This window comes from Pimephales promelas, chromosome 19 (genome assembly GCF_988280905.1).
Source record: "Pimephales promelas chromosome 19, fPimPro1.hap1.1, whole genome shotgun sequence".
Classification (NCBI taxonomy): domain Eukaryota; kingdom Metazoa; phylum Chordata; class Actinopteri; order Cypriniformes; family Leuciscidae; genus Pimephales; species Pimephales promelas.
In genome coordinates, this window is record NC_142787.1 from 27364194 (window position 1) to 27380392 (window position 16199).

General features: G+C 38.7%; 1 protein-coding gene across 1 annotated transcript; it reads left to right on the plus strand.

Annotated features, from left to right (window-relative positions):
* The first annotated feature begins 1081 nt into the window (after nt 1-1081).
* On the plus strand, nt 1082-15025 carry ccnjl (cyclin J like). The gene is made up of 6 exons (XM_039658488.2): nt 1082-1349; nt 1905-2000; nt 7059-7269; nt 12339-12638; nt 13943-14102; nt 14194-15025. The coding sequence occupies exons 2-6, from the start codon at nt 1923-1925 to the stop codon at nt 14654-14656; spliced, it is 1212 nt and encodes a 403-aa protein (XP_039514422.1). The 5' UTR covers nt 1082-1349; nt 1905-1922; the 3' UTR covers nt 14657-15025.
* Nucleotides 15026-16199: the final 1174 nt, after the last annotated feature.

Below are 16199 nucleotides of genomic sequence, written 5' to 3' on the forward strand. Positions count from 1 at the left end.
TTCCATATTAGCATTTCACACTGTAACTACACACTGTTTATACATGGAAATGAGTGACATAATAATGCATAATAGGAGTGAAGATTTCTCACATCCCTCATTTACATTTATTAGCATTAATAGCAGACACTCAGAACAACTAATAAGAGAAGAGCAAAGTGTCTTGGTTTTAGGGTTATGAAGTGATTAAATGCATCAATACCCCAGTACACCAGATTGCAATAGTTACAACAGTCAAATTATGCTAAATTAACATATCTTCTTCGTAGAGAGTATAGCATAGGGTGAAGATGCTTTGCACAAGCTGCCGCGGTAAAAACTAACTTACTATGATGCAGACCTTCTTCCGAGATGGTATTCCCACGTTGTCGGAACTCTTTTTCATCAGCATCAGGGACCTCGGGGTCTCGGGTGTTTTGCCCCTTAACCTGAACACCTCATAGCCAACGTAGATAGACATCTTATCTTTTAAGACAACCTAGTTTGAAGTAGAATACAGTCCTAAACTCCAAGCGAGTGCAGGGTCCACCTGCTGGCCGAATACAAGCAAACCATCTGAAATAATATTATATAATTGAATATAATAATTATAATAATAATATAATATTGGTCACCATTTTACAAAACTAGTTTGAAGTTTCTCTAATAAACAGTCCTTTGTACAACCATCTGCCTACAAATAAAAGAAAAAATATATAAAAATAAGTAGGCCTAATTCCATCAACATGCATTATTATGTAAAATGCGTAGGCCCTATTTGAAAAATCACTTATTGATCCGATAAATACGTAGATAAGGATAAAAAAATAATTGCCATTAAATTATAAAACATTAAGAAAAAACATGAAAAATGCTGTTCTTCGTCCTCGACATCACAACTTAATCTCAGGAATCCCAGGAAACCGTATGATCACCACCTGTAGATTTAGATGATAGTTTAATAAAAAAAACACAGTCAAACACACATTTCAGTCTTATATCTATCAGTGTTTTAATGATGTTAATGTCCGCGCGCTGGACTCCTCCCCGTTTCGAGCGAGCATGCAGCTCCGCTCCCCAACATCATCAGATCTGCTCCTCTCGGGCCGCTGGGGGAGCACAGCTCAGCACACTGCACGGGACGGCGGAAAAAAAGTCAAAGGGTTAACTTGGACACACATGCGGCGGTGTTTTGATTAAAAAAACCCATCCAAGTGTACATTGAAGCGACGTTGTTATTCGCTGGAAGAATTTTCCTTGATATGGGATTTATTTTGAAAAGTACACACGCGCGTAGTTGAAGGATATAACTCCAGTATGCGGCAGTTTTGAAACAAAGGGGTCTGGTCCGGAGCGCCGTTGTCTCAGTGGTAAGACGCGCTGTTGTCTTAATAAAGAGCGTTATACTGTTTCCTATAATGTTTCATTTTCAGCTTCTGCTTTAGTTGAGATAGTCGCGGTCGATTAACGCGTTTAACCCGAAACTCATTGCTTTATTCGTTCACAACTCTCGTGTATACTTGATATCCCTGTAATAGGGGTCTCGTGGCGTCTCTGGCGTGCCGCAGGGGTGGATGTGCGGCGCCGGTCACTTTCATTTCGGACCTATTCCCTTTTTTTAACGAAATTAAGTGACCTTGAAATAGTGAAGGGTTGTCCATGTTTATCCCATTAATCAAGTCTTCCACGAATAAATAAGACAAAGTCGTGATTTTTGGGGAATGGAGCTACTTGAACTTTTCTGGACGACTTCAAGCTCACTGTAAATTTAGAAAAGTATTTCCCGACAAGCAACCACTTGTGTCATGTCTTTAGTTCTCCTGAAAACCTGTGACATTTCCCCTGAAATAGAAGTAGGGTAGTTGAAGTTCCTAAACTGAACAGGGATTGCTTCTTTTCCTCTTACACTCTTGTTTGTGTTTAAGGATTGGGGCCCTTTCTGGATGGGAAAGATGGAAACTGAGGGGCAGTGGTGGAAAAGCCAGCTTGCGGCGGACATCCATCAGTCTCTGCGAATTAAGGTGAGATGAACATCTTTGTCACAATGCAGTTTTAATCCAAGTGTCATTATTTCCGGGCCTCCATCGCTCGGCTTGATTGCCAGACATTAAACCAGGATTGGTTTGACTTGCCCAAGCTTTAATGGGGAAGTGTGAAATGTCACACCGCCCTCAGAAAATGACCCCTGATTGTGGCTTTATGAAGGTTCCTGGGCACCTCATCGTCTACATTAGTATTGTATTTTGTTTTCAAACCACGCTTCACTGATCATGATCATGTTAAATATCATCTACAATTAGGAACGCTGTCCTAGGACTTAGTGATAATCACTAGGATCCTCTATTATTTTTTCACTTTAAAACTACTGTCGTATATGTATATGTTACTATATATATATTATTCAGCAAATGTTGTGAAAGTCTAGACCAGTGTAGAGCTTATATGTCGTTACTGGTAAACTGGACACATTTTTGAGTTGGGACACTAGGAAGTGTATTGCTAAACCATGTGAACTTTTGTTTCCTCACTGCTGAGCGAATTGCACCCATTAGACAGTGAGGTTTAAGTGCATTTATTTAGTGCAGTCTGTTGTCCTTTTATTGTCCGTCCTGTTTATTGTTGGGTGTGCTCACATCCGGCTTGGAATGTGAAGTGTTCTGTCTGCTTGTGTGGGTTTGTACTTGAGTTTTGTCTGTTAGCTTGAGATTACTAAATCCTGCTGTGTTTATTCAGTATATGTCAAGGAGTGGAAAAATGATGTATTTGACAGAAAGTGGGTTGCATGGACTTTTTTTTTCGTGGCATGCTATTCTCTTCACCACTTGGTTGGTCAGAGTTGCACTATGGCATCTAGTGAGGAGGACTTAATGCACTGGAGATGCAAAGTGATTCAGCTGTTTAGTGAAATATCTGTTGGTGGATTTTATTAAGACAGAACAATCTCTCTCTGTTTACCATTGTGCAATGTGCAGATATGTTTACGGGATATATAGATCACTACGATATATATTCAATACTGTAAGCTAAGAGGCTTTGAAGTTAATTGAAATCTTTTAGGAGGGTAATTAGCAGCCTCGCTTTTAATTTTGCTCCCAAATTAATTTCTGTAATGTTGTGTTTTCCATCACTTTAAAATGTGTTAGAGCAATGTAAATGGTAATATAATCCAAGCATATCTTTTCTCTCTTTTTTTTGTGTGTGTGATGTTCAAATGTCGATTCCCATTTTATCGGTGCGCAATCATAAAAATGTAAGACCACAGAGGTGCCAAACTGGTTTTATTTCCTCTAGGTTTGCCTTGTTCTAATATTTATAGATGCTTTAGTCACAATTAAAGCTTGTTCTCTTGAAAATGATTTGCATCAAGATATGCAGTTGACAATCTGATTCAAATACAGCAGCAGCTGTAGGGCTGTCTAAATTGCGAGCAGGCCCTACAAAAGGGCTCCTTGAGAGGGTCAAATCCCAGCCCCTCACCCCATGGGGGACAGATGGCAGTGAGACATGATGGCCAGGCCTGTAAAGGAACCAGCGTTTTCCTCAACAGCCACTATAAAGCGGCACACTTTGCCTGTGGGTCTCACGTCTGGAAAGAGTTTGACAATTTAGCCGCTTATTAAGTGTGACTGCAGCCTTTTCGGGTATGTTAGAAAATGTCATTTTTATGCAGTTGGGATCAGATGAATTTGAGACCTGTTCTGGTTTGCTTGATTACAAAGAATGCTCAAGATGCCTTATGAAAAACACACTAACACTATGTAAAAATGGTTTTAGATACAATTTAAGCTCTTGGTTCATACGTTTTGATGTTTGATTTGACGTGATCTAACCCTTTTACACATATTTTACTTTGAAAGTACAATTACCGTCATGCTAATGTCACGGAATAATACGTTTTTTACTTTAAAAAAATAAAGTATGTGACATGGTCCTTTAGAAATCATTCTAATATGCTGATTTGGTGTTTTGAGACATTTTTCGTGCTGCAATATGTTTGTGAAAACTGTGAAATGTGTCAGGAATCTTAATGAAAGTTTAGCCCTCAAACCGTATTCACTTTGTGAATTGTGGAGAAATGTGGGCACAGAGGACTCAGGTGTGATCCTAATTATTATTTGTTATAAATGTTATATCACTCTCTTCGATAAAGTTTTGTCTATCCTATCCATCCGTTTTTTTTTTTTGTATTTTGGGGGTATTTTTGAATTTATTTACTTCAAAAAGTACCATATTTTCTTTGTTTTATTTTTTAATTTTTTTAACTACATTAAAATATCATTCCAATAAGTTCTTAGAGCTAAAACATAAAAATGAAGTGACTTTGCTGTAACCTGGTGTCTTATTTTGGCTTATTTTAGAATGATCTAAATTACAGTTTTTCCCATTCATTTCTATGGGTGCCCATTTTTGACCCAAAAACAAGATTAAGGAGTTTTTTTTTCCACCCACTTGTAGAATTGAGTCCAAAAATTGTGTGTGTTCAGGAGGCAAACTTAGGGAAAGTAGCCAAGTCTTGTACCGCTCCGATCAAAGGAAGTATTTTTCTTTTAAAATCAGCTTCTTTTTTTTCAGGCTGCTATGTTTAGTTTCTGTAATTTGACTTAAATGGTAATGATAAGGTTATTAGTCAGTCAGTAATTAAAAATGCTTTATTTTCAAAAATGTCACTTTAGTCAATTCAGTGATATTTAACAATACCATGTTTGATTGTCTTTTGCTGCAAACCAACTTTTTTTTTTTTTTTTGCAAAAACCTCTAAGCCCACCTCTTTGGACAATACATAGTAATATTCCGGTCCAAGTGTTCACAGGTCGAATGTGACCCGAGGGCGTTTCTCGATCCCACCCTATCCCTCTCCAGTCACTCCTCACTGTCCGTTCTTTATATATCTTGTGCATTTTTGTATACCCTGTGTAGTTATATAGTGTATACATATTTACTGGTGGTATTTTATTATTATTATTTTTTGTGTGTGTATTTTGTTTGTTCTGTATATTTGTACACATTTAATCTTTACTTAGTGTATTTTATGTATTTTTGTATAGTAGTGTATTATGCTGAGAAGTCTGGCTGCTTATGCATTACAATTTCCCCATTGGAGATTAGTTAATAAAGCATCCATACATGCATGACACAATAACTATACCTTATACACTACACTCAGAATAAATACAAACATATATATTTAAACTATATATATTTTAGAAATATATATATATAAAATTGATGTATCAAAAATAAATAATAAATACATACCTATAAAAGTTTACTGTTAAGTAAGTTTTGCAATAAGGGCGTCAAGTCAGTAAACATTAAAGTGATATAAGTCAAATTCATTGTCATAAAATATACATTTCTAGTATAAACTTCTTCTAAACATCTTTGTTTATTTAAACAAGATAAAAACTTGCAGCATTCACTTAATCGACAGCTGAATGTTTCTTCCAGCGGCTCCGTTCACAGTAAACGCTGCTCTGCGCAAACTGTCGCTGTGTGCTGTTTGTTTGGGTTTCCAATAACGTGTATTTGGGAACGCATATAAAGTTTGATTCGCTTCGTGTTTCATAGCGAACTGTTGCACTGTTATTATTTAAACACACAGAGCACATCTCAGCAGCTCGGTTAACAAACTCCATCTCTGCATGCATGAGTTGAGAGTTTGGGTTGCAACGTTACTTATGCGTATCCTTTCACCAGATTTGTAACACAGGAGAATACATCAATTTTTTGCTAATTGTTGTTCATTGTGATTTCAAAATAAAAGTTTACACCTAGCTAAATGACAGTGGCTGTAGCATTTCTGTCATAAAGAAGTGGCTAAATAATAAAGATTAAGTGGACATTTGGATTAAATGTTGTTTGGCCAATTTTAAACATTTGATCATGCCTGGTTAAAACCAGACCATTCTCAATTGTAACTGAGTTATGGTCTGGCAAATCATTTCCAGAGAGGCGTCACTAACGGACGTCGCGTCATGGGTAGACCTTAAACCAATCAGAGCGATGAAGGAGATGACGTATGAAGAGCGGCGGCCGGCAGAGAAACATCTCCGAGTGTTGTTCTTTGCTCGGTTTTTAACAAAAAGGAAACGTTCAAATCGCTTAAAACAGACGCGATAGCTGATTCGAGCAAGTGATGTTCGACAGCGGCGTCCATCTTTGTAACGTAGGCTACAAAATCTGCTTCAAAATCCCAGCGCTGTCGTCATCGTGTTAAGCCCACCCCAACGTTTCTGATTGGTGCCGCGATTTTGACGAACTGGAAATGGGCTTGAATGACCTCTTTGCCAGACTAACTTTCAGAGCAAATCTAAATTTCCTGGAAGTTGTCTGGGTTTTCCCAGGCTAATCATGCTGTAAAGTGTAATAACAATTACCAGGCAGTTTATTTATACCATGTTTTCTCTTTTTTTTTTTTTTTTGTAATGCACCATGTTACAATTAGAGTCCAACCGATAAAGGATTTTGAAGGCCGATACCGATACAAATATTTTTGGGTTTTAAAATCCGATATTCCGATATATCGGCCGTTTTTTTTTTTTTTTTTATAAAATATTGTTGGATTTCACACACGTGTAAAAGAAAAGCTAACTTTTCTGCACAAGATACGTTTGATACTTTTTCTCTGTGTCTAAATGTTCACTCCTCGCAAGTATAACTTACATTTTACAATGCAGGGACTATAACTAGAGATATGCTAGTTATAAATACAGTAATCATTACTTTATTTAGGCAGAAAAAGTTAATTGTGGTTTCCAAGCTCATTAATGTTAAAGTTAGCGGTCTTCCACTGATGATAGTGGCATTAGCTAGCTTTGTGGTTAGCTAGTCTATTATGAGCCATAATTTAGCAATAGATGACATCATACTGCAAATTGTAAAACATACATTTTCAATATAACAGGCCAAGGAGAGATGATTGAAGCGTGTTTCATCCGTTTTTATTTTATTTTTTAAATATTAATTTATCGGCCATTATAACTGCCGATACCGATATTTTGGGAAATCCCTAATATCGGCCGATATATCGGTCTGGCTCTAGTTACAATATTTATATACAACAAACCTTTTCTCCATAGGAGCTGAAGTTGCCGACGTACCAGGCCCACTCTCCACAGATCGGGATGCGCCGGTACTTTGCCGACCTGCTCGCTGTTCTCAGTAACCGATACCAGCTGTGCCCTACAGCACGCCACCTGGCCGTCTACCTGCTGGACCTCTTCATGGACCACTATGACGTAGCGGTGCGGCAGCTGTACGTCATCGCCCTCTCCTGCCTCCTCCTGGCCAGTAAGTAATGTGATTGCACTTCAGTTGACGCATTTATGTGCCTGTGCTGCTGGTGTTTCATTCCCTTTACCTGTACCTGATCCAGCTGTAAACGCATTGCAGATAGCCAAAGTGAAATTTACCTCAAGAAATGTGATTTTGAACGGAGCAAGCTTGTGTGACTTTAGCTGGCTGTTGTATTGTGCCTGCGTGACAGCTGTGTGCATAAGAGGGCATGGCCTCCGCTGGCCTCGAGACCTTTTACTCGGTCTCCATGGCAACCTATCCAACGCACAAACCTGAAAGATACAGCTGCGTTGGCATGATGCAAGCCACTAGATCTAACCGACGATTTCTGCTAGATTACGAAAGCAAAAGGAGAGAGGCCGTCTTGCAGTGATGCAGAAGTGTCGCCTGATGTCTACAGTAGATTTATAGTGCAGGAAACAAGGAAGTCTGACTCAATATAACATGGCATGGCGTGTTATCAGTGGTGGCACGTCTGCTTACACACTAAACAAAGCGGGACTGATAAGATAGAGGGGGGGTGACTTGTCGCCATGTGTTGGTGGTGTTTTTCACAGATTAAAATCTGGAGCCTAGATCAAAGCGGTTTCGTAATGACAGTTATTAATTCAGATTGCTTTCTGCATATGCATCTGTGCTTAAATGACCTGAATAATCTAAAGGTTGTATTTTAAATGCCAAATCTCTCTCATACTGACCCTCATTATGGTTGACTCTTGTTGGGGGAGGGTTGTTTTGCGCTGGCCGGCAATTGGCAGTGTTCAGGCATTAATTAATTGCTTTGACTGAATGAATAATGGCTTTGGCTCATGTTTCTTGTTAAAATATCCCTCCCTCTCCACAAGTCATTGATTCAAAGCCATTGTTGGGTTTCTCTAAGAGTCGCCAGGAGTCAGTGTGTGCCGGACAGGGCGCTTTAAGCTGAGAGATTAGCAAAGTTTTCATTCAGACCAAGATTTATTATGACAAATTGTAGGGAGCTGCTCTTTGCATTAAACAGACTGCTTTGTGATTTGCATATTGTAGAAAATCCCATTTTATGATTCATATTAGCTCCTATTTAAAGGTTTATCTTACACTGCCTGTCAGTGTTGTTAAACTATTTTTGGTAATTAAAATAAAGCTATATATAGATATAGATAAAGATAAATATATATGATGAAAATTTAAACAAAAATTAGAAATGCTATTTTGGGGACTGATGGAAATAAGAGTACTAAAATGACGAAGTCTTGTTAGTTCATTTTAGTTAATGTAATACATAGTATTTATTAATTTTTGTTAAAGGTTTAGTAAAAAAAATACATGTTCATTTGTTTCATGTCAGCTAAACTTCATTAAATAATGATGAATGATACAAGTTTTATTTTATGTTAAAATTCACTTTAAGATTCACATTAGAGTTATTTTTCATTGTTGTTCATGTTAACTGTAGCTTAGCAAAAAAGTGTTACCAAATAAATTAAAGATATATAGAAATGAAAAACTAATCAAAATGACTAAAGCACATAAATACTAAAACTCAACCTGAAATTAAAAAAAAAATGGAAAATATAAAAATAAACGCTAACTGCAAATATTAAGGAATATTATTATAATTGCACTACTTAAATAACTGCTGCCTGTCTAAAGCTCATTTGCTTTGGTTTAAGCTCGTTTAGTTTAAAGCCAGAGCGTAACCTCGTATTAAGTCAGTATTAACACTGGATGATCATCCTGAAGGCTGAGTCTGCAGAAATTTCAGCTGAGAACACATGAAAAGGAAAAGAATCAAGACTTTCAAATATATATAATGTTCAGCGAATGTGTAACGATGCCCTCATGTCACGATTCCGTACTAAACTCACGATACGATATTATTGCGATACTCCAAGACATGGTAAAAGGTTAACAAAAAATGTACTGTTGATTAAATTTGCTAAATTTGATATTACATTGTGGGTTTAAATGAATAGGCCTGGACTCGGTGCTTGTAACCCAAGGACAATGCAATGGTGACACCAGAATAACAATATTCATGATTCTGAAGTTCTGAGTTATTGCAGATGAAAATGCTTGCACTCTTTCACTGACTAGATATATTTAAAATAATGTCGGCCACTTTTTACTAACAACATCGGACATTTGGCATTGTCAGGACCCACAAATATTCCCCCATTGCATTATTATACATTATAATCAACATTTATATATACTAGTTCAATGTAGTACTTACACTAAAATTCTAAAAACTCTGAAAAAAAAATATTTTGGGGGGTTTTACGGTGCGTTTTTGTATTGCGATATATTGTGGCACGATATATTGTTACACCCGCCCTAGCGATGAATGATGGCTAAATGCAGCTTGAGGATATGCATGGATGAACACTTGAGCTTGATGTTATCAGCACAATTAGCCCCACACACCCACCCACTCTCATTTTTTTTTTTTTTTTTGCTGAAGACTTTGGAGGAGACGAGGGTGAGATCAGACTCATTTCCTCTCCTGAGCTGGGGTGATTGGGGGTTTGTTATGGTAACCGCCGGTTTAAAGCATGACGCATGACTCGTTTTTTTAATCAAGATTGCATGTAAACACAAAAAAGGATATATTTTTGCATATTAAAGGTTTATTCTCTGCATGTTAAAGGAATAATGAAAACAAGATGAGGTGAAACCTTATTCGTGGTACTTTTTCATCTTGATCAAGAAGCCCTGACTGAAATAGCATCTGTCCTGTAACTAATGGGGCTGTTGCTCGGAAAACGGTGTAGAGTAGCATGTCAAATGCAGGCTGGCCCTTTCCTCAGACGGGCGAGCGAGGGGTGGGGGAGCTGAGGGCCCTAGAGGGGCATGTTTGAACTGAAACACTCAGCAGGGTTCCTGATATTCAGATTAGTGTGACAGATTCCCCCTTGAGGTTTGATGCTAATGAAAAGAATTTGTACACACCAGGTAATTAAGAAAAGACACTGTGCAGTGGTGTTGTTTTTCTGTGTGTCAGCTGGGCATTTTTGACTGTGAAGGTCTTCCAGGTCCAATGTGGTAAAATACACATTTGAGTGAAATAATTGTTGACCAAATTACCATTTAAGACATATATATTTCAAATTATGCAAAAAGAAAATATTTAATTGTGTATTGAATACTGCTAAACGCTATTTCATATTTGAAAGAATATCATGGATATTTAGGGAAAATCTCATTTGGATCCCCAGAATTCTCCTGTGATGCTTGTGTTCACTGAAACTAGAGTGAGAGTTTAAAGTGCATTTTAAAGAGAATTTATTTTCTACATTGTAAAAACCAATTAGTTCAGTTTACTTAATTTTATTATGCAAACTCGAGCTTAACTTAATTGCATCAAGTTATTCTTAATCCATTTAAGTTTGATCAACTTAATACTGTACTCAAGCCAGAATGGTACTCAAACCAGTCAAGTAATGTTTACAAGGTTTTTCTGAGTAACAAAAGCATAGCATGCAAACAGTACATATTACTAAGAAATTTTAAGGAAGTTCAACAAATTATTGAACATTAAAGGAGTAGTTCACTTTTAAAAAAAACTTTTGCTGATAATTTACTCACCCCCATGTCATCCAAGATGTCCATGTCTTTCTTTCTTCAGTCGAAAGGAAATTAAGGTTTTTGATGAAAACATTCCAGGATTTTCTCCATATAATGGACTTCAATGGGAACCAAACGATTCAAGGTCCAAATGAGGGCTTTAAACAACACCAGATGACGAATAAGAGTCTTATCTAGCAAAACGATCGGTCATTTCAAAAATAAATAAAAAAGTTTAAGTTTTATAAGCACAAATGCTCGCCTTGCTCTGTTCTGTGATGCGCGTTCGTGATACTCACTCGTTCATCAAAATGAGCAAATCTTTTTTCCGAGTCATGACGTCTGGTGTCGTTTAAAGCCCTTTGAAGCTGCACTGAAACTCTCATTTGGACCTTGAACCGTTTGGTTCCCAATGAAGTCCATTATATGGAGAAAATCCTGGAATGTTTTCATCAAAAACCTTAATTTCTTTTCGACTGAAGAAAGAATGACGTGGACATCTTGGATGACGTGGGGGTGAGTAAATTATCAGCAAAAGTTTGTTTTTTTTTTAAAGTCAACTACTCCTTTAAGTAAAGTTAACAAAAAAAATGTTAGTAAGAGCAATGTTAGATTTTATAGTGAAACTGAAGTGCTCATAGCTGAAGAAACCCAGTTAATCTTAGGGGTTACTTGGTGTAAATATTTTAGGTCGGGGTGAACACATGGTGTGGCGAATTACTTACTAAATCTGTGAGAGCATTTATTGAATTAATATCTGACTCTTCTAATAACTGGGTGTTTATACAACAGCTTGTAGGAAATGCACAGTTTTGGTTATAACAAATGGTACTTTTACTTTTAACAGTGTATTAAAAAAAATAGGTACACATCCATATGTGCAGAGTGCTTTAAGATGTTTCATTTAATTGGACAAAAACCTGCCGTTGTCTATATAGCATGCGTTTATTGAAAGTATCAAGGAATGAAGGAGTCACCTTGGTTTCTCTTTGCTGTTTGGACTGTGTCTCCTCCACGCCAGCCAGTGATCTGTGGGGGACTGTGTGCGCTCAACCATGAGCCGCAGAAGTCAGAGGTCGTGGGGCCCTTATTGTTGGAGCATTAGACTGGAGGGGAAGCAATACTAGGGAGCCTTGGACTTTGGGGAAAAGATATTAACACCTAGCACCTAGAGTCAGGAAGGGGAAACCAAGAGAACAAAGGAATTCTCCAGAGAAGGGCTAATTCACCATGAGGCAGCTGTGCTCTTTCATTACAGGAATTCATGAAATGCCTCACCTTGATGCCAATGCATATCCTTTTATAGAAACTTGAGTGTGTGAATGAAGCACAGAGATCAAAAATGTTTTCAATCTTATTGCCATCTGGAAAAAAAGAAATCGCTATATAAAATGTTATCCATTGCACATCATGAATCTGTAACAGGGAAATGCATTCATATTTTAACAACATTGTAATTTAACCAAGCTTGTAACATTGATCAAATGAAATGCCTGAGCTCAAATTTCTTTTCACAGGTAAGTTTGAGGAGAAGGAGGACCGTGTGCCCAAACTGGAGCAGCTGAACACTCTGGGCTTCATGTGCAGCCTGAACCTCACCCTCAACAAGCGGGACCTCATCAAGATGGAGCTACTGCTGCTGGAGACGTTCGGCTGGAACCTGTGCATGCCCACGCCTGCCCACTTCATTGACTACTACCTCCACGCTGCTGTCCAGGAGGGGGACCTACACAACGGCTGGCCCCTCTCCTCCCTGTCCAAGACCAAAGCTTTCATGGACAAGTACACACACTACTTCCTGGAAGTCTCTTTGCAAGGTAAGGAAAATAGTCTTTTTTTTTTTTTAATTTTATTCCAAATGAAATGAAAAAACGTGTAGCTTGAGGAGAAATGTTATAATTTTTATGTTGTCATTATGTTTCAAACCTCTAATACACATTAGCCTTCAAAAGCTTGGAGTCTCTAATATTTAATTTTTTTTTTTTAAGGAAGTCTCTTATGTTCAACAAGGCTAAATTTATTCGATCAAAAATACAGTAAAAACAGTTATATTGTGAAATATTAAATTCAAATGTAATTTATTCCGGTGATTCAAAGCTGAATTGTCAGCATCATTACTCCAGTCTTCAGTGTCACATGATCCTTCAGAAATCATTCTAATATGATGATTTGCTGCTCAAGAAACTATTATTATCTTATTATTATTTTTGGTATGTTTTAGCTTACCTCAAGGGCATCCAAGATGTAGGTGTCTTTGTTTTCGCAGTATTTTCAATTTTGATATTTTTAGGTCAAACCGTTCTTGTCTGTCATTCATATAATGGAGGTCTATGGTCACCACCTCAAAGAGCATGCACAGAGAAGTCCAAATTAAACATGATTCAATGACTCGTAAAAGTACACATTGATGGCCTAAGACACGAAACGAGTGGTTTGTGTGAGAAAACGAACAGTATTTATATCGTTTTATTGGTGGTGACCATAGACCTGCATTATATGACTGACAGACAAGAACGGTTTGACCTAAAAATATCAAAATTGAAACTCCAGCAGAAACAAAGACACCTACATCTTGGATGCCCTTGAGGTAAGCTAAAACATTCCTAAAATTAATTTCAAAGTCAACTATCCCTTTAAAATGTATATATTTTTGTAACATTACTGTCTCTTGATCAATTTAATAGAAGTATTCTATCAAATTAAATCCTCCTGACCACAAACTTTTGCACAGTAGTGTGTATTACATTTATTATAATAATGTACAATAGTCAATATATGTGACCGAACCTTACTGTATTTTTTGTTGTTGTTGTTGTTGTTTTTGCTTGGAAACTGGAAATAGCCTACTGATTAATGAACTGTATAATTACTTGGTGGAAGAACAAAAATGATGTACAGTAACATTTACAATAATATAAATAGATTTTTTTAATTTTAATATATTTTTATCAAATCAAAATTAAATGCATGTTTCATTTTTTATATGCTTAATAATAATAAATAATCATCAATTGATGTAACTTATTTTTAAAGTCGTTTTACATGCCTAACAATCTCTTAACCATGATATATAATCACTGAGGATATACCACAGCGTGTTTTGTGTGGGTCTTTGTTGTAGATCATGCGTTCCTGAGCTTCAGGCCCTCTCAGGTGGCAGCTGCATGCATAGCTGCGTCCAGAATCTGCCTGCAGATCTCCCCCAGCTGGACCACTGTCCTCCACCTGCTCACGGGCTACTCCTGGGATCATCTGACGCAGTGCATCCAGCTCATGTTACTGTAAGAGCAAACCGCAGCGTATACCCTCGTTCATACAGTAGAATGTTCCCTGAATAAACACTTCACCTTTGCCTTTCGTTTGATTTTTCAGCGCACATGACAACGACGTAAAAGAGGCCAACAAATCCAAATCCTCCCCTTCCGCCGGTCAGAGTCTCCAGCCACAAGCTCTCATCCCCCCCAGCCCCGCCACCCCCTCTCTGCAGAGGCAGCCCACCTCCAGCGCCCAGCAGCTGCTCCTGCAGGCCAGCAACTACCCACAGCTCTCCCAACACTCCCAGCTGCACATGCTGGCCGACTGCCAGGCCCTGGGACCGGTGGGCTCTCGGGATTATCTGCAGCCCCACCAGGCCAGCCTGCTTTCGGCCTCGATGCCGGCCAGCTCCTTCGCTTCTTTCCCCAGCTTGGCGTCGGGGCTGCGAGGCTTGCCGCTCCCGGGTCCCATCTCCATGCAGGTGAGCATGGGAGCGGAGCGCCACTGCCTCGGTCTGACTTACGGGAGCGGTTACTTGAGCTCCCACCACACCTTCACAGCCGGCTGCTTTGACAGGTGACGCCAGGAGAGGGAGGACAAACTCAACCTCGGACTGCCACCGTCCTCCGCCCTCTCCGCCCCCGAGGGGCTTCGTCTCGGACGCCGACGGAGACTTTCCAAACAGAAGGCCAAGAGTCGAGCAGACCCCACGGAGGTCATAGTATTAACTTAAAAAACGGCCTTTTGTAGCTTTGGCTGCTTCCTTTTGGGATTTTTACGAACTGAGGATGTCTATTTTGTTAAGATTATTTAGCCAAGCGAGGACCTTCTTCCAGTGCTGTGCCACAAACTGTCGACCTCAACAAAAAAAAAGAGGAAGGGTGCTCTTTTGACTAATATCCTTTTTTGTTTTAAGCATACAGCCTTAAAGGGATAGTTCACCCAAAAATGAAAATTCTGTCAGTATTTACTCACCCTCATGTTGCACCAACCCCCGTAAGACCTTCGTTCATCTTCGGAACACAAATTAAGATATTTAAGATATAAAGATCGCTCCTGCATACTAGTCCATAGGCTTCTTAAGGGAATGACTCTTGCTGGCATCGAAAAGTCATTAAAGACATCGTTAAAATAGTCCAAGTGACTACAGTGGCTCAATTTTAACTTTATCAAACGACGAGAACACTTTTTGTGCGCAAAAACAAACAAAAATAACAACTTCATTTCAACTACTCACTTCCTTCTCCATCGGCCTGTAGTCAGTTAACGTAGTGTGATAGCGTAAAGCTACGTCACACGTAGGCTCACTATTGGCCGACGCTGGTTGTGTGTGATGCGTGTGACGTGCAATAACAGAAGCTTACGCTATTAAACTAGTAACTTGACTCGCGCAGAATAGTAAAATAAACGAATAGTTGAAATAAAGTCGTTGTTTTTTTGTTTCTCGTCGTTTGATAAACTTAAGATTGAGCCACTGTAGTCACTTGGACTATTTTAACGATGTCTTTTTTCGAATTTTCGAGGACAGCAAGTCATTCCCTCAAGAAGCCTATGGACTAGTATGCAGGAGTGATCTTAATATCTTAATTTGTGTTCCGAAGATGAACGAAGGTCTTACGGGGTTGGAACAACATGAGGGTGAGTAAATACTGACAGAATTTTGATTTTTGGGTGAACTATCCCTTTAAGAAGAGAAATTGCAGATTCCATCCCACCAGCATTTTCAAAACGAGTCCTTGAACTTTCACACTGGATTTTGCTGTATGGTCTTTTGATGCTGCTGCCTTTTTATATGAACCGATGGCTTTACGACCAAGAATCCCGTCTCCCTTTTGGTCTTGTTTACAGTGACATGGCACATATCAGGGATGTACAGTTATCTTTAATACATACACAAAACATACCATTGAACCAGCTGATGTTTGTATGAAGTAGCTCCTCTTGTTTCTTGCCGATGCGGTCTGTAGAGAAGGTCGACGTTACGCTGAGGCTCCGGTTCCCTCAGGCAGATGGAAGGAGACGCCCCGAGGGACGGAGGCATCTGTGCTTTACTAGTTCCTCCTCCCCACAGAGAAAAATAGCCATGATCGCCATGCAGTTCTGCCGTGCGCTATGAAGACGAC